The 19,745-nt window shown below is 44.4% G+C and overlaps 1 protein-coding gene across 5 annotated transcripts in view; it reads right to left on the bottom strand.

Annotated features, from left to right (window-relative positions):
• Positions 1-19,745, bottom strand: part of cep170aa (centrosomal protein 170Aa) — a 132,234-nt gene that overhangs the window by 11,679 nt on the left and 100,810 nt on the right. For 4 of the 5 annotated variants that reach the window (XM_084322126.1, XM_084322124.1, XM_084322125.1 and 1 more), the window contains exons 13-17: positions 11,139-11,231; positions 9,217-9,334; positions 7,047-7,915; positions 5,421-6,180; positions 63-384 (exon numbers count right to left, since the gene is read on the bottom strand). In XM_084322126.1, the coding sequence (XP_084178252.1) occupies positions 63-384; positions 5,421-6,180; positions 7,047-7,915; positions 9,217-9,334; positions 11,139-11,231 (2,162 nt within the window). The remainder of the gene's footprint in view (positions 1-62; positions 385-5,420; positions 6,181-7,046; positions 7,916-9,216; positions 9,335-11,138; positions 11,232-19,745) is intronic. The other variant, XM_084322123.1, reaches the window with a different exon arrangement.

The following is a 19,745-nucleotide window of genomic DNA, read 5'->3' on the forward strand; positions in this document are numbered from 1 at the left end:
CCATCCAAATCCTTAGTCGGGGACAGCCCTACAACACAGTGCGTCAGCCTATAGATGTATACCTGGCAATCTCCTCGCTGTGCGCGGTCCAGTCCCTGATGTACTCCTCTTGCTCTCTCATCCTGTGTTTCATCACCACGCCCCCTGGGCCCGTCGTCACCGCACCCCCCCCCGACCCCGGGCCGGCGGCGCCTGCTGTGGCGGCGGTGATGCCGGAGGAGGGACCCGTCGTCCTGGAGCCGCGGTGCAGGGCCGGGTGGTGCTGTCGCAGGTGCGGGGGACGTCCGCCGCCGTGCTTCGGAGAGTTCCGGTTGGAGCCAAACTCCTCCTCGGAGGTGGAGCCGTACTCCGGGGGCAGACGGCGCCACCGGCTGCTGCTGGACACTGGAGCGAGAGGGACACGTCGCGTCAGTCAGTGACGTCGTTCCACTCTATTCATGAGCCCAGAGCAGTGGTTCTCAACAAGGGGGGCGTCTGGGGACCATTATGTATGTATTATATTATTATTATTATTATTATTAGGGATGTCCGATATTATCGGCCGATATCGGCAGTAAAATGTGATATCGGAAAATATCGGTATCGGTTTAAAAAAATAACAGTTATTATTATTATTATTATTATTATTATTTATTTTTGTACATTTACTTAACCTTTATTTACCCAGGCAAGCAAGTAAGAACAAACAAGATTTTATTTATTGTCAAAAGTATGCATAATGTTGTGTTAATTCCACAACAAGAGATATGTAATGTTAATTACCTGAAATTATTCCGTTTTTTTGGGGGGGGGGAACCCTGCATATATCGGTATCGGTTGATATCGGTATCGGAAATTAAGAGTTGGACAATATCGGTATAGGTAAAAAAGCCAATATCGAGCATCCCTAATTATTATTATTATATATATATAGGCATATATATAGGCAATATTATTCATCTTTTAAGTTTCACTCGTTATTTCATTCAGAGGACGTATAATGATGCAGTGACTGTGTCTCCCTATCTTCAGTAAAGATAGTTAGGGAAACCTGGACTAAATCATGTCTAGCTAAATTAGTAGAAAAATGGTAACCACTGCGCTCAGACAGGTGCGTAGCCGTAGTCCAACATTAAATAAGTTAAAAAAAATGGAGTAGGGACCGCACTCGAGGAAAATCGTTGTTTTTTTCATTTTAATATGCACAAGTTGTAACGCACAAAACGTTTTCAGCCATCCGGCCTTCATCAGTGTGGCAGGGGGCGAAATTAAAGCCTGCCGCCCGCCAGGGGCGCTCAGTTTTTACCTTTGGCGCTTGCCACTGAGAGCCCTGCCCGCCGTGTGGCGTGTGGACATGTAGTTCATAGCGATACTCTTATTTTGAAAATCTGTGCGGGTCTCATTTCCGGCCCAAGCGCAGCTAGAGTCATAATATCGATGGCTCCGGCAGTTAGCAGCATTCGGTTCGTATGATATTCTTATTTTGAAAAAAAAACGTGGCAACGAGTCATATCCGCCCAGCCCTGCAGCGGGATACTATTGGCTTCTGCTCGTATCAACACAGAGCGGCCCGCAGCTCTAGTGCCACTGCTAACGTTAAGCTCTCAGAATTGTAGCAGCTCGCCTGCAGCATCTAGTGCTAACGTTAAGCTCTCAGAATGGCAGCAGCTCGCCCGCAGCTCTAGTGCTAACGTTAAGCTCTCAGAATGGTAGCAGTCTGCTCTAGTCTAGATTGGACCTCCATGAGCTGCATAATACCTCCGTTCCCTCGTTAGCTAGCTCGCGTTAGCTAGCTCACTTAGATCGATCTGTCCCAGTAAACTAAATTGTCTTAACGTTATCTACCGGGCTAGCAGTAGCTACAGATAGCTCCTGATATCAATGTCTTATAACATTGATTGAATGCGTATTCTAGCTGAGGGCATGTTGAATGTGATTTGACAAAATAACCGTAACGTTAAAATTGGGTCCAGCTGCATCGCCGGAGAATCCTTGCATGCTGAATGTAGGGTCTAGCTGAATATAGGGTCTAGCTGCAGGGCCGGAGAATCCTTGCTGAAGCTGGAGGCTACTCAAGTATACACACAGACAGTGGAGCTGTTTGCAGATAGCAAGCATTTTGACTTATTGCGTGGTGGCGATGTCTCGCAGATAATACAACTACAAGTATGATTATATAATATATATTTTATTTAAAAAAAAAATTATATAAAATATATATATGTTTTTTTTTAATCAAAACATTTTTGGCAGGTAAGAAATATGCTTGGCGGGTAGACTCTTCCCATCTACCCGCCACTGGCCGGTGAGTCAAAAAGTTAATTTCGCTCCCTGAGTGTGCGTTTGTGCGTTACAACTTGTGCATATAAAAAAATAAAAACGATTTTCCTCGAGTGCGGTCCCTACTCCATTTTTTGGTCCCAGGGACAAAACCTTATCAAATAGGGGTATTTGGCCTAATGCGTCTCAATCTGGGGGTCCTTGATATGAACAACGTTTAGAACCACTGCTACATATTGTGAGTAAGAGAGCCCTTGTAACAGAAACAGACGCTGGTTTGGGTTTTTTTATATTCAAGTGTACAGTATGCTACATCACTGATGTTTAGGTTACTAAATATCCATGTATATCCGTATCCTGCTACTATGGTGGTGGGCTACTATGGGGCCTGTTTCTGGACAAGTTCATCTTTTGATTAAGTCATTACTTTATTACATGAATTAATATCTGGTATTCAAGAAAGCACACGATGCTCACAAAGGCCAAAGAGCTCACAATCAGAAAGCACACGATGCTCACAAATACTGTAGCTGACGATGATGATTGCATGTTTAAAGCCAGCCGATTTCGAAATAGAATCTCTGCTGTGAGCAAACCCATTATCCAAAATGATTTGTGTGCAGATATGTGTATCAAACAAGCTCGATTCAATCTTCAAATATTCACTCCCACTTGTGTTTTCCCTTTGTCATGATGACGTGGGGAGAATGTGGAGAGTTTTCATCCGTTTTATACCTTAATTGATTGAAAATAATTAAGGAACATTTTTGGTTTATGCACGGCACCAAGAATATTTTAGTGATGATAAAAAACCAATTGTTGCGACGGAAAACGGAGCAAAAGCAAAGGCAAAAAAAAAGAAAAGAAGGAAAACCTTGTTAATAATCCCGCCTCCTGAATGCAGAGCCACCAATCAATCAATCAATCTCTAAGAAAACCGTAAACTACCACATCCCACAACTGTCACACAGTAGCACCGTGATGATGTACAACACCAAGCTCTCTCTCGCTCTCTCTCTCTCTCTATTCTGATTTTAAAATCACATTAATGAGGTGCCACTAGTAAGTGTCCTGAATAGATATTTCCACAAGGTGGAGCACCTTTTCAAAACACTAAGGAATTTGAGAGCTTTCCCACTGTGTACTTAGTTTTATTAGCACAGTCACAGAGGGCTCAGGGACAAGGGCTTCTTTCAAGAAACTAGCCTAAATCAAATTTTAATTATTTATTTTCCAGCACCTCTTTCTTCCCTTGTATTGTATTTCTGTGTAGCAACACACCACACTTTTCCTTTATTAATGATGTCCTTAACTGCCAGACTGCCCCACAGCCAAGAGTAAAAAAAATAAAAAACCTTTACAAACTGCAAAAGGCACGGCTAATTGATCTAATTGAGCTAGTTTTGATTCATCAAAACGAATTCACTGCTTGTGTCCCCCTTCTGACATTACAGAGGGCAATCATTCTGAACAGCGTGTTAATCTGAAGACTTCAAACCCTAGGCGGAGTACCTATGTCATTTCCCCCCCAGCTTCTCAGACTACCAAATCCATACAGAGACTAAAAACATGTCCCCTGCTCGTGTGGCAGACGGCACCAAATCACATTGGAGTGAAAATGTCTTAAGAGATCAGTGAGAGAGAGGAGCATTAGGGTCATCATCACTCTATTACTTGGATGGAGGGAGGGGAGGAGGGGGGATATTTATACACAGTTAACACTGCAACACACAGCAGACCTGGGCAACGATACAGCACTATTCCTTCACTTTCTTTCCTTTTGGGTATGTTTGATTCATATTTCATAGACATAGAATGAGTAATGAATAGCCAGTATTGTGACCCAAGTCTGACACACACCCTATGATGCGCGCACACACACACACACACACACACACACACGCACACGCACACGCACACGCACACACACACACAGCCCCTGCGAAAGCTCTATAGTTGTGGTACAGTACCCAGAGACTCCTCCTCGTTAACACCACCCTCAGGCTCGGGCTGAGGGCTCTCTGGACAACGAAAACCAACGCACACAATATTCGTCACAACACAATGAAAATGTTTCAAAGACTTTCACATCAATACTACACACACACACACAGTATACAGTATACACAGTATACAGTTCTCTCTCAACAGTACGCTGATGTGTTGGCCTCTATTGTGATCACTCCTAATTCAACTGAATTAAAATACCTGATGATGACCAATTTCTATATGGTCTATATAAGTAAAACATGGCAGGGAATACAAAAAATCAAAAAATCAAAACAGCTGGCCAACCAGTAATCTAACATATAATCAGGGGTGTAAAAAGTACCCAGAAATTATACTTAAGTGAAAGTATGGGTACCGTCTCAAAATCGTACTCAAGTAAAAGTCTAAAAACACACTTGAGTAAAAGTAAAAAAGTTTCTACTTTTAAATGTACTTAAGTACTAAAAAGTTAAAGTAAAAACTTTTTTTCTGACTGTATATTCTTCTGATAGCAGGTGTTTAATCAAATCCCCGTTTCTAGTCTTGCACAAGGACCAATCAGCATGGGTATGGGCGGGTTAATTTTCCATTGACAGGGATTTGATTGGCTGTTTTTAAATAAAGTGCGGCCGCAGGATTAATAACGTTAACGTTAGTTCGGCCAGAGAAACAAATATACTAATTAAAATGGTTGGACCTGCGAGATTTGTACTTTGTAGGTCTGCATTTTAAATGCAAGGAGTAAAAAGTATGTTTTTTTTCTCTGAAATGTAATTGAGTAAACGTACAAGTATACAAACCTAATAATACTTGAGTAAAGTCCCCAAAAACAGTACTTAAGTATTGTAACGAAGTACAATTACTCAAGTACTTACACCCCTGCATATAATAGTATAGAAACAGAGACGAGATGAGACCTCATCAGGGTAATGATATCTGAAGGCAGAAATTGTTTCCTATAAAACTTTCTGAAGGCAGAAACTATATGTTTCTTATAAAGATTTCTGAAAGCACAACTATGTGAAAATAGAGGTTGATGGCATTACAGATTCTACCTTTAAAGGAATTTTAATTCACTTGAGTTATCACTCGTTTTAGTGTGTGACTTATTAGCTCAGCAAAATTATAACCATCACAGAGTTTGTTATCCACATCCTGACCTGTGACCTCACCTGTGGGAGAGCAGTAGCCCGAGGTGGTACTGGTCCTCGGCTTGGCCTCCGTCAGTTTGGACACGCTGTTGGCCCTCATCCTGGGCGTCAGCCTGCTCTCCGTGGGCGTGGACGAGCGCAGGCCCAGGCGAAGCGCCGTCTCGGCGGACAGGCGCGGCGAGGAGGCTGAGCTCCGCGTCGTCACCATGCACTCCGAGTCGCTGCGGGCCGATGAGATGGAGCCCACGCGGTTCCTCCTGGGCTGAGCCAGCATGTCGAGCCGCGTGGGCCCCTTCCGACCCGACGGGGGCTTGGAGGTGGAGCTGGTGGTGGACACCTCCGACGCCACGGACAGCCGGTCGGCGTCGGCCAGGTCGGTGTCCGAGGTGTCCCCCAGGCGCGCTCGGCGGAGAAGGGAGGCTCTCGTGGGCCGCGGCTGGGGCAAGGCCTGGGCCTGGGCCTGTTGTTTCCCCAAGGACGAGGCGGTGGCCGCCTGGAGATTATTACGGTTGGTCCTGGAGGAGGATCCGTTGTTGGCAGAGCTTCTGGACGATCTCCCCTCCAGTTTGGATTGGAGGAGGTCGTCGGTGGAGGTGAGGGAGCCGCGGCCGTACGCCGAGCGCCCCAGAGGCCCGGAGTAGCTCTCCTGGTCCGAGGACAGGATGTCGGAGATGGGGAAGGAGGAGGTCTGGTCGTCGTCGGTCAGGTCCAGCGAAGGCTGCCGTGTTCTGGAGGAAGAGGGCGGCTGCACGGAGCGCCGCGCCTCGGTCCGACTCGTCAGCTGAGAAAAGATTATTTGCAATTTGAATGTTTGTATAAATACAGTTTTCACCCTGCATATCCCTCATAAATCACATGCGTTTCATGTCATTTAACACGTGTCATTTACGAGAGATAGATAAGAGCTCTGAGCACATTTGCAGTGCGCCCTCTGGAGCATGGAAGGGCTCAGTGTCGAGCTCAAGGACACTTCAAACGGGATCAAACCTGTGACTTTCCACTTAAAGTGCCATCTCTCTAATAAGTACCACGCCATGACGCCCACCCCCCCTGCCGCCCCAGCGGCCCTAACCCCTCATTCACTCATTAGTAGCTCAGATGAATAATCTGGGCTGAACTGCACAACACATGGTATCATTTATTAATTAAGTATTAAACACTACAAGTTGTTGAGATCAGAGGCTCTGTGTAGGATTGTTAGTAACTGTCTAACTGTACATATGGCTGTTTACACTAGTAACTGTTTACCTGCATATGTAATTGTCTCCACCAGTGACTGTCTAGTTGCGTATATATCTGTTCCCACTAGAGGGCGCTCTAGGCGGAGCCACCCAGGTACTCCACCTTATGAGGAGTATAAAAGCATAGGTATACTCCCATTTCGTTCTCTCCCCCAATGTCTCTCAGTGAGAGAAGACCATGTATGTTACTGCTGCTCTTTCCATGTGAATAAAAGAAACCACGCGAGTTCAGGCTCAAGATAGAAACCATGCCTCTTGACCACATTATTGTCGCCCTATAGCCGAATTCTGTTAACACAAGTAAACACATACAAATCACACAAGATGACCATGGAAAGTAATAATAACCATAAGATAACACAACATGTCAGCGGCGCACTAAACGAGCCCAGTCACACACACACACCTCTGTGGGCCTGGTCTTGGTCTTCCTCTCCAGGCGCTCGCGGGCCGTGGCGCTGGCGCTGGTCTTGGACGCGGTGCTCATGTTGCTCTTCTCCCGGTGCAGGCTGCTCAAGGACCGCCGCTTCTGTCCGGCCGCCGCTCTCCTCTCCGCCTCCCCGGCCAGCTGGCTGGTGGTGCTGGCCGTGTCCACGTCCGACTCGGGGGAGACGGAGCCGGTCCGAGGCGGCGCGTAGCAGCCGGAGCCCTTTGAGGCGGCGGCACTACTGTTGTGTTTACCGGCCCTCGGGTCCAGCTTGTTCTCGTCTCTCAGCTTGGCCTCCAGGAAGGCCATGACCGCCTCCGTGTCCTTGAGCAGCATGGCGGTGTCCATGCTCCCCACCGAGTCGCTGCGCTCCCGCCCCCCGCCCGCGCCGCCGCCGCGGTTGATGCGCGGTATGAGCTCGGCGGGAACGTTGGCGCTGGGCTTCTCCACGGTGAAGCTGCCCTGGCGAACCAGGGGCTTCCCCGACTTCTCCCCTCCCTCACTGCTTCCTCCTCCTCCTCCTTTCCGCTCCTCCGACCGCTTCCTCCGCTCGGAGCTGCTGGTGTGGTGAGGGGGTTTGGACGGAGAGGAGGTGGAGTTGGCGTGTTTCAGTTTGCCGGGCATCTCGACGACGTCCTCCATGGGTGTGAGTGACTCGCCGTCTCCCTTGTGCTCCAGGTTGCTCTCCTTCTCCTGGGGTTCAGTGTCCTGTTTCTCACCGATCTCTGACCCCCTCAGCCCCAGGCCCTTGGCTCCGGCCTTGGCCCGCGGGTCGTCCACGGGAAGCTGCGGAAGGGTGCGGCGTTTGCGCTCCGTGAGGCTGGAGCTGGAGCCAAAGGCATCGGCTTCTGGACGAAAGGATAAAGAAACCTTACTTACAGATCGGAGCTGTTCATTTGGAATACAAAACACACACTCATACGCAGACATTGATACACAAAAAACATCTCAAGAATTTATTTTGTCAAAATTACAACAACTCTTAATGTGGGGAGGGGGGAGAATTTCTCTTGTTTCAATAATGACTGATTATTTCGAGGACTTTATCAAAACAAGCAACATTATTTCCGTTCGGCTGCGGCAGACGCAAAGAAAACCATTCCAACCAACATGTTTCACAGCATCTGTGGAAAAGGTCACTCATAAATCTCTATATAGACAGAGGAACTTTCTCACAAGACATACTACAGGCCAATGAATGAAAAATCACCCTTATTCCAATATATTGTCACTTGTTTTGACAGATTTCTTGAACCAAGTTCAGTTGTATTAAAATGATCTTCCCCAATCAACATACACATTTTTTTTGTAACTTTATTATATGAAAAGCAAGACATTAAAGGATGGGTTAACTTTTTTGCATTCAGTGAAATTATGGCCTGTACTAGTCAACGTCATGCCAGACAATGTTTGTATAGGGCCTGGGTGGACCTGTCCTTTTAGATTCAATATAATGCATTAAATGAATTGCTGAGATGGAGATTTTGGTAGTGTACAATGTCTAAATAATTTCAAATTTAGAAGACTAGGGCGGCTAAGTGGCGCAGTGGGCAAGGCGCTCGCCACTAACGCAGGATATGCTGGGTTCGAGTCCAGCTCTCGGCGTTGCTACCAGCTTGGCTGGTCGTTCATACTAACACAATTGGCAGTGTTAGGGGGTGGGAAAGCTGGTGGGTGGGGATTGAACGTTGTGGACAGCGACTCCTATAGGTCGGTTGGTGCGCCTGTACAGCAGAATCAGGAAGTAACGGAGGCAGCGTGAGCCTCCCACGCATTACTCCTCGCCACTGAGAGATCGCGCTGTACAGGTGAAAAGATGCGACAGCTGCCTCCTCGTGTACCGGAGGGGACACGTGATGCAAGGCTTCGTCCTCACTGCACCCGACCAGTGGGAGGCATGGTCTAGCAACGTTCGAGACAGGGGAGGGGAGAATTGAAGGGCAGAATTGGCGAGGCGAAATTGGGATGGGAGAAAAATAGAAAAATAAGGAGAAAAAGTGGAGTAAAATATATATATATTTAGAAGACTAGTTACACAGGTATGCATGCATTCAAAATGCTCTGGAAATTTATGTTTTTTTTAGTTTTTTTTAAATATCCCAGCAAACCAACATATACTGTGTTCCATTGGGTCTGTTCAGATCCGTACCTCTCTCTTTGTGCAGGAAGGCGGGCGTCTCTGCTCCTGAGCCCTCTGGGTCAGTTCTGGTATGATTGGCAGCTAGGCTGGCCCACTGAGAGACCCAGCCCGGGTCCCCTGCTAAAGCCTAGCGGTGGGGAGGAGGAGGAGGAGGAGGAGGAGGAGGAGGAGGAGGAGGAGGAGGAGGAGGAGGAAGAGGAGGAGGAGGAGGAGGAGGAGGAGGAGGAGGAGGAGGAGGACGAGAGAAGAAGAGTAAAAAGCAGTTAAACAAGTGGTGACAAAGCGCTGAGCAGCATGTACATACATCACACTAGTATGATGTCATCCTTTTTCTGGGGGAAAACAGGAGTAAACAGGGGATAGGCGGCGTTTGTTGCCAATTTACAACTTCAGGACAAAACATGCCAAAGAATATCAAGTCCCATAAATAGTATGTATCTCTTAGTGTTAGGTCACCTGGAAATACTGTACATGGGGGACGGAAGACGGGGGCAGGGGGGGGGGGGTGGGACTGAAGGGTCGTGTCTGAAGACGATGGCGCTGCGTGGGGGGAAGAGTGAAGGGTCGTGTCTGAAGACGATGGCACTGCGTGGGGGGAAGAGTGAAGGGTCGTGTCTGAAGACGATGGCGCTGCGTGGGGGGAAGAGTGAAGGGTCGTGTCTGAAGACGATGGCACTGCATGGGGGGAAGAGTGAAGGGTCGTGTCTGAAGACGATGGCGCTGCGTGGGGGGAAGAGTGAAGGGTTGTGTCTGAAGACGATGGCGCTGAGTGGGGGGAAGAGTGAAGGGTTGTGTCTGAAGACGATGGCGCTGCGTGGGGGGAAGAGTGAAGGGTCGTGTCTGATGGCACTATTCTCATTGCTCCTCAACAGCTCATCAGATCATGATGACATTTTAAATGTGTTGTCACTTTGTGATCAATATGATCCTACTGATCAATATGTAGCTACTATTTAGATTTGGACAAACTGTGAGACCCCGGGAGTGATGCATTACTTCTAAACGATTTGTCTGATTTGTACCAACTGTTTTCACCATTAGGGGCATGGTCATAAGACAGAATTGAGGATTGGGGGGTGTTTCAGGGATATACCCCGCTATTGGCCGCGGACATCACATTTATAGGATTTTGCGGAAAAACGTCAACATTTGCTGCTCATCTTGCAATTCTAGAACTCAATAGCTGTCAGTGGTGAGTAGTGTATCTTCTTGCACCATCATTAGAATGCTCAAGTATCTAAGCCCATTAGATCATACACCTGAAATGGTTGATATGTTGGATAATAATTTTTCAACATTTGAATGAAGGAGAAAATCCACTTGAATCCACTTGAATTAAATGAATTGAAACAGAGTTCTGGGCATGGCTAAACTGTGTGACCCTCTCCCGTCAATTTAAGGGAAGTTGCCTGGAGGGGGAGGGGCGTGCGTCTCCTCGTCCTCCTATGATCTAGGTCAGACAAGGCTACTCCCTGGAAAACACAAGGGACCGACTGACTGACTGACTGAGTCACATTAAGGCCACTCGAGCGTGAGTCTCGACCTCACTCCTTTCTCATACTCCAGAGAGACAGAGAGGCTCGATGGAATACGACGTTACTGTTTTATATTGTATAATATTACAATATACCTAAGAATATAAATCAGAACGACTGTGAAAAAGGGAGACAGAAAACGAGAAAGGGAGTGTGTGTGTGTGTGTGTGTGTGTGTGTGTGTGTGTGTGTGTGTGTGTGTGTGTGTGTCAGCTAAAAGTCTGTACATTTGGAGAGAGAGGTATATAGAGAGGTATATAGAGAGGTATAGAGAGAGAGAGAGAGAGAGAGAGAGAGAGAGAGAGAGAGACAGATAGATATATATAGAGAGAGAGAGGCAAAGAGAAACAGAATTGGACAGAGTTATGTAAACTCGTACTAAAAAGCTGTCTCCTACCTCCTTCCCCGCGTCTCCTATCTCCTTGCCTCCTCCTGTCAGGTCCAACAGCACAGAGGTGTCCCGGCTCTGATTCTGCTCCACGCCGAACACCTGGGGGAGGCAGACAAAACATCACAGTATCAACACTGTGCTCCAGATCACAGGGGCCCAGGGCTCCAGATCACAGGGGCCCAGGGCTCCACATCACAGGGGCCCAGGGCCCAGACATCCATGTTCATCACTCATCGTCTTGTCAGTGCGATCAGATTTGTCATGATACACAATTTTGTTTGTCTAAAAATAATTAAGTCAAATTTCTCACAAAAATGTATTTCTGGAATGTTTTGAGAATGTCAACAGAAAAGAAGTTTAACGTTGATATACTGTATCACAATTCCAATTATCATGCAGTGCAATGTTATGAACATTGATTTGATTATCGAAACATTCTTTTTAAATATGTGATTTTCCACACTTGAGATGATAGCATCATATATCATCATATATTGCATGTCAATGTCAATGTCTCTTTTGATATTTTTATTGGTTTTTTAAAAGATTTTTCACATACAGTTACTTACATTACAAAACACACATTGGGACAGAAGGGGGGGGTTCCTCCAGTTCATCTATGCCGTCATGCCAGCAAAAACAGATCAAAAAGAAAAACAAGCAAAAAAAAAGGAAATCTAACCCAGACAGGCACTGGACAGTACTGCACTTGCCTCGAGGCTCGAGCCCATTCACATGTAGGCATACATGTATATACATATATTATTTTTTTCTATCCAAAGTCTGTCCATACAATGGGGCATTGGGCTTTTAGAAGGATCTGAGAAATTGTAGCAGGAAAGTAGTCCAATAGTGGGGCCCACACATCCTGAAAGGAGGCGTCGTTGCCTCTATGCATTGCACAGAGTCTTTCATGGGGTAGCACACCGAAGATCTCTCTGTACCACATCTGTATGGATGGAGGCCTATCCTTAATCCAGTTTATCAAAATGCATTTCCGGGCTGAAAGCAGAAGTTTATCAAATAGTTTGAATTGTAAGGGTGTCAAATTATTTTCCTTTGATGGGAGTCCCAGTAAAAAAGCTCCTGGATCCTTCTTTATTTTCACCTTGAAAATGTCGCTCAGCTCACGTGCCACTTGGCCCCAGAACCTGGATATACACTTACATTCCCAAAAGTAGTGATAGTAGGTGCCCAGATCTGTTTGACATTTCGAACATAATGGAGATATTGAACGGTCCATTTTGTTTAGTAACACAGGTGTGATGTGTAATCTGTGAAGAATTTTATATTGTGTTTCTCTTAGTCTGTTACAAGTATAAACCTTTTTAACTGAGTCAATGGCCTCCTGCCAGTCGTCTTCAATATATTCAATGTCAATGTCAAAACTCAGTTTTTAAATGATATCCCCGGCCTAAAACATTTGATATGTTTGAGTTAAAATCAACTTGCCATCATTCATTTAGAGTTTTAGACAACAAAATTTGTACCATGACAACACAATATCATAATTTCATCACAATATGACGCTGTTGAAAGTACTGCTTCATGTAACACCGCTCATGAACAGCTGTTTGTATACATAAATCATTATACAGTATAATTATTCATAACATTATTCCCCAGGCCTCTTGACAAAAACAAACCTATCTGAGGTTCAGGCTAGGGCTGGGCGATATGGCCAAAAATTATATCACAATATCGATATCAATAACGATATCATATCATTCGATATCTATAATTATCGATATTGTTATCGAAAAGTTTTTTTATTTATTTTTTACAACATATGTATGTTTATTTTGCAGCAATTCTTTGTCGTTGCCGCCATCTTTAGTGTTACATCCCCTCACACTCCAGTTCTCAGGCTGCAGCTGTTTTTAAAGCGAAAGTAAACAGGCTTCTCTGCTGGCTGTGGCTCCAGGGGAGTTGAATAGTTCTGGCTCTGCTAGTTTCTTTTCTATCTTTTGGCGCTTTTTTGGTGGACAAACCACTGCACATGTGCACCGTGACTCGCGACTGGAGACTAGCTCTGCTAGCACACATAGCCTACTGTGTACAGACGGTTTCAAACTGTATTTTAAATTAGAAAGCAAACAAAATAAATGGACAAGAGAAAAATAAATCTCAATTTGGTCAGTATTGTCATTTGGATTGGGTGACACGTTTACAAATGACTTCAACAGATGGTCCAAAAAAAATCATTACAGGCTTGTGCGTCAATAATTAAAATGAATATTTTACCCAGAATTAACTTTATCAGCTCCATGCTCCCGTTACCTCCTCCTGTTGGTTACTGGCAGAAATTGCACTCTACCTCATATAAATTAGTTTGGAACAATAAACGCCCGCGCTTGAAGAGATCAACTGCCCAAAGAAGTAAACTCGACGGAGGCTTAGCATTTCCAGACTTTAAATATTATTTTCAAGCTTTCTCTCTGAGACCTCTGATCACTTGGTTTGACACTCAAGCAGCCGTGTCTTGGCGACCATTGGAGGAGAAGATGGTGTCCCCACATAGACTTCAAGATATTGTGTATACTAACATTTCAATTAAGCAATGAAAATTACAATTTGGCCCTCTTATCACACATGTGATCCAGACTTGGCGTGACACCCAGAAAGCATGTACTAACCGCCATAAATGGCACACGCACTCCCCTCTATTTAATAATAATTATTGGACAACAACCTATTAGGTACCCTAGATGGGAAAAGAAAGGCATCCACACGTTGGGGGATATCTTCGATAACTCTGGTCTCCGTTCTTTCCAAGATCTATCCAACGGATATGATCTCCCCGGAACCTCCTTTTTCTTTTATTTACAAATAAGAGCAGCTCTGAGGGCTCATGGCGTTCCATGGGACGTTCCACTAGAGCGTCACCGTTTTCACAAATTATTTTATGACAAAGAGACATCGAGAGGCTTCGTTTCTGACTTTTATCGCCATTTACTTATGTCATCGTATAACATAATGGGAAAATGTTACCTCCCAGCTATCAGATATTTTCTCTCTGACCATACCTGTTCTGCCTTCTGTATTGTTATTGAATGATGTTTCTCAATTACCGACCTCTATACATGTGAAGAGACTCATTCTAGCCGGCCTCACAGCCGCCAAAAAATTTATTGCCTCAAGATGGATACACCCAGATAAATTATGCCTGAAGGTATGGATTCTCACTTATCTTGATGTGATTTATCTGGAGAGATCCACTGCATGGGTTATAGGGGTTAATGAGTCGAATATCGCGATCTGGATAGCAGCGGTTGCAAAGATAAAAGAATGCATATAAATTTGGAAATGTTTTATTACTAAATAGTGCATTGGGGATGTGGCTCACGTTGAGGCCCTGGGGTGAGCGGGGATGGGGGGGGGGGGGGGGGGGGGAGCGAGATAGAATCCATGTGTATCGTTTTTCTTTTTTTGGTGTCTTCTATAACTGGTTATGTATGTTTTCTGGGCCCCTTTGGTTGTGTCAGAAGGTCACAGGCCCTTGGTTCGGGGCCTCTGCGAGTCGTGGTGTTAAAGAGGCATGATGCTTTGACTCGCTGGGGTGCCGGACTCGGGGCCCTCGAGGGTTGGGGATCGTGGCTGCGGTGGGTGGTGATGGAGGGGGCTTGGGATGTTAACTGTACGGTCTGTCTCAATTATTGTCTAGTCATTGTTGTGTTAAGTTAATGTTTTGGGATGTCTTTTTATGTATTATTATTATTATTATTATTATTATTATTATTATTATTATTATTATTATTATTATTATTATTATTATTATTATTATTATTATTATTATTATTATTATTATTATTATTATTATTATTATTATGTTGTGAGATGTTTTGTTTCATGTTTGAAAAAATTAATAAAAAAGATTTGATCACAAAAAAAGTATTGTCATTTGGACAAGCAAAGCCATTACTTTAAGTTGCAGGCAAGAAAGACAAGTCTGTCCACTGTCTCTGGTTTTAACACTGCCCTGTTGCAAGTCCAAAAAAAGAAAAAGAAAAATTATTGATTTTTTTTGTTTATTATCAATCAATATCGATTATTAAAATATATCGCGATAGGGCGGGTACGTGGCGTAGTGGGCAAGGCGCTCGCCACAAATGCGGAGACGCTGGGATCGCCTGTTCGATCCCAGCGCTCCACATTGCTTTCAGTTTAGCTGGTCGTCCGTACTAATACACATTGGCCGTATTAGGGGGTGGGAAACTGATGGGTGGGGATCGGGCGTTGTGGACAGCGACTCCTACAGGTCGGTTGGTTCGCCTGCGCAGTAGAATCAGGAAGTGTCGGGGGCAGCGTGAGCCTCCCACGCGTTACTCCTCGCCACTGAGAGATCGAGCTGCGCAGGTGAAAAGATGCGACTGCTGTTACCTCAAGTACCGGAGGGGACTTGTGCTATGTATGACTTAGTCCACATTGCAGCCGGCTTGTGGGAGGCAAGAAACAGCGTTCGTGACAGGGGAGGGTTGAATTGGATGATACGAAATTGGGATGGGAGGAAAATATAGAAAAATGGGAGAAAAAGTGGATAAAAAAAAAAATATATATATCGCGATAATTATCGTTATCGTTTTATCACCCAGCCCTAGTTTAGGCACTGGTGATAATGTTGAACACAAGTATTGCTCTACACTTGATATGCCAGCGCCATGGCAACCGCAACGAGTAATCACACACACACACACACACACACACACACACACACACACACACACACACACACACACACACACACACACACACACACACACACACACACACACACACACACACACACACACACACACACACACACACACACACACACACACACACACACACACACACACACACACACACACACACACACCGCAATGAGTAGTCACACACACAGATAATGACTAACCCTAAAAGGAACCCAGACTCACACTGACTATAGCGATGTGACTGGTAATTATACCACCCTGCCCTGCTAAAGACGCCATCTCCATGCAACACACAGCATGTCTATAACGGGCTGTGCTACTGTAACATGTTATATGAGGAAGACTAATGCCTGTAGAATTATTCATACTATCTCTATAATCATCTTATATTTGGCCTAGACCTCCTCAAATTTACAAGATGTCCTCCCTGCATTTGGAATCTGGCGAGCAGAAATTAAGCAACATAGTGAACATCTGCCTCCCAGACTGCAGCTGTGCTCCGCTTTGTTGCATCCCTTCATCGCTACGCACGGTTGATTCCTAGGCTACGTGTGATGTTGGTCAGGTAGGGAAATTACTACCAGGTAAATGCTGGAGAATCTCTCTTTTCTTGTTGTTTGTCTGAGGGAAGAAACAGTTATGATTGGAGGATCAAGAAAAGAGGGTGGGGCTTGAGATATGTCAATCGGAAGCGTTCACTGTGGCTGCTAAGCCTCTCTTTCTGTCAGACACTTGTGCAGCTAAACCGATTGGAGGTCAATTCAAAAGAATCTATTAGGCGGGTCAATGTGAATAGTGGCTGTTTAAGTTTGGTATCTCAACGGTCCCCCCCCAGCCTAATGACTGACAGATCCATTTTGTTTTTTACGTCTCACACTTATTGAAATTAAGTCTGCATAAAAGCATCAGCTACAGTAAATACCAATACAGCAAACGCCTGCAAACACCAGCAACTAGGACAGAGAGACTTCGGCTCAGCTTCTTCCCCCAGGCCATCAGAGCCTTGAACACTGAACTCTCCACACACAAGCACACACGAGCACACACACAACACACACACTGTACACGCTCACACACTAGCAGCCACTTTAACATGAGCACACACACACTCATGCTGCACACGCTCACACTTATGGTCACTTTACAAAAGGAAAGGTCACTTTAAGAATAGTATAACTTGAGATTGTATAATATAGCATAGGACCTAGCATGTCCTACCATGCTCTGTAAATAACTCATGTACATATACCGATAATGCCCTACTTTGTTTACTTGTTTATTGCACAATGTCGTTCTATTGGATTCTTATTATATATTACTATTGTATTATGCACAATCGTTGCGGGCAAGACCCCCCGCATTTCATTGTATACTTGTATGCCGTGACAAATAAAACTCTTGACTTGACTTGACTACAGGCGACATGTAAAATGAATAGATTTCCGAACCTAGTACAGAGAATTCAGAACCACCGTTGGTGCCACTTCAAGACACGCTTTCATTAGCCATGAAAGAGCGGCGCTCTGAAGCGCATCAAGAGACGGAAGGCGGCTATAGTGTTCAGGCTCCCCGGAGGACTGCTTAATAAAAGAGGGGCCGGTGCTTGATGGAGTGTCTCTCCCCGGGCTGTTGCATAAAGAGCATTAACTTGACCGGTGGTGGGATACAGTGCTGGGTGTAGTAGTGCTGTAGCGGTGGTGGTGGTGGTTTATTCAGCTGCTACAACGGACTCAAGGGACTGTAAACCCTGTCCTGAAAGTGCAGAACAGGCAGGTAATACAGCGGTGGGGGGGGGGGGTGGGGGGGGTCACCTTGTTCTATAGCCTTGTTAATCGTTGAGTCAGATTCTCCTTTGCCAAATTGAGGAAGTACTGAAAGTCAGGCAAAGAAGAAAAGACAGCAGTACTTATTTCAAACTAGACTTGTGTCTCTTGGTCAGTTTTCAAACTAGACTTGTGTCTCTTGGTCAGTTTTCAAACTAGACTTGTGTCTTGGTCAGTTTTCAAACTAGACTTGTGTCTCTTGGTCAGTTTTCAAACTAGACTTGTGTCTTGGTCAGTTTTCAAACTAGACTTGTGTCTCTTGGTCAGTTTTCAAACTAGACTTGTGTCTTGGTCAGTTTTCAAACTAGACTTGTGTCTCTTGGTCAGTTTTCAAACTAGACTTGTGTCTCTTGGTCAGTTTTCAAACTAGACTTGTGTCTCTTGGTCAGTTTTCAAACTAGACTTGTGTCTTGGTCAGTTTTCAAACTAGACTTGTGTCTCTTGGTCAGTTTTCAAACTAGACTTGTGTCTTGGTCAGTTTTCAAACTAGACTTGTGTCTCTTGGTCAGTTTTCAAACTAGACTTGTGTCTCTTGGTCAGTTTTCAAACTAGACTTGTGTCTCTTGGTCAGTTTTCAAACTAGACTTGTGTCTCTTGGTCAGTTTTCAAACTAGACTTGTGTCTTGGTCAGTTTTCAAACTAGACTTGTGTCTCTTGGTCAGTTTTCAAACTAGACTTGTGTCTCTTGGTCAGTTTTCAAACTAGACTTGTGTCTTGGTCAGTTTTCAAACTAGACTTGTGTCTCTTGGTCAGTTTTCAAACTAGACTTGTGTCTCTTGGTCAGTTTTCAAACTAGACTTGTGTCTTGGTCAGTTTTCAAACTAGACTTGTGTCTCTTGGTCAGTTTTCAAACTAGACTTGTGTCTTGGTCAGTTTTCAAACTAGACTTGTGTCTCTTGGTCAGTTTTCAAACTAGACTTGTGTCTCTTGGTCAGTTTTCAAACTAGACTTGTGTCTCTTGGTCAGTTTTCAAACTAGACTTGTGTCTCTTGGTCAGTTTTCAAACTAGACTTGTGTCTTGGTCAGTTTTCAAACTAGACTTGTGTCTCTTGGTCAGTTTTCAAACTAGACTTGTGTCTCTTGGTCAGTTTTCAAACTAGACTTGTGTCTTGGTCAGTTTTCAAACTAGACTTGTGTCTCTTGGTCAGTTTTCAAACTAGACTTGTGTCTCTTGGTCAGTTTTCAAACTAGACTTGTGTCTCTTGGTCAGTTTTCAAACTAGACTTGTGTCTCTTGGTCAGTTTTCAAACTAGACTTGTGTCTCTTGGTCAGTTTTCAAACTAGACTTGTGTCTCTTGGTCAGTTTTCAATAGTTGAAGGATTGGATACCAAAATGTCAAAAATGTTAAAAATAAATGTCAAAAAAAGGTGCAAGATTGAAAACAAAACTACTACTACAACGTTCCTCTGAACCCTCTGTATGACACTGGGACCACGAAGCAGCTCTAAGGCAGTGGTTCCCAAAGTCGGGGTCGCGACCCAAAGGTGGGCCGCGAGCAGCCACGGATGGGCCGCGAGATGATAAAAAAACAAAAAAAACAAAAAATTAAAATAAAAAAAAAACATTTTTTTTATTTATTTTTTTTATTTTTTATTTTTTTTTGTCAGGCCACTGAACTTAGAAGCAGGCCAGGACAGTGTTTCTAGTTGTATTATAAAATTCTATTCTATTGTATTCTAAAATGTGACTATATGGTTTTATATTAACTTAATAAATAAACAAAAACGAAAAATCTACTTATTTCAACGAACATTTCAAACTAAATAACAGATTATGCACATAAAACACTGAAAACAACCGAAGCAACAATAGTATTTTAATGAGGCTATTATTATTATCATTATTATTTTGCAACAAGTTAGCCCTCTCATAAATAGCACATATAAATGAATAACTAACTTGAACTAACTTAATAGGATTGAAGTGATATTTGGCTTAAAAAATCGGTCGCCTGACAAAAAGAAAATAAAAAAAAAGCCAGACGATGTGCATTGGGCCGCGGCTCTCTGACGCCTTATTTTCTGGGCCCCGGCCTGAAAAGTTTGGGAACCCCTGCTCTAAGGCACACAAGCTTCAAAGTGAATGGGACTCGGCT

Source organism: Notolepis coatsorum (genome assembly GCF_963971535.1).
Source record: "Notolepis coatsorum genome assembly, chromosome: 9".
Classification (NCBI taxonomy): domain Eukaryota; kingdom Metazoa; phylum Chordata; class Actinopteri; order Aulopiformes; family Paralepididae; genus Notolepis; species Notolepis coatsorum.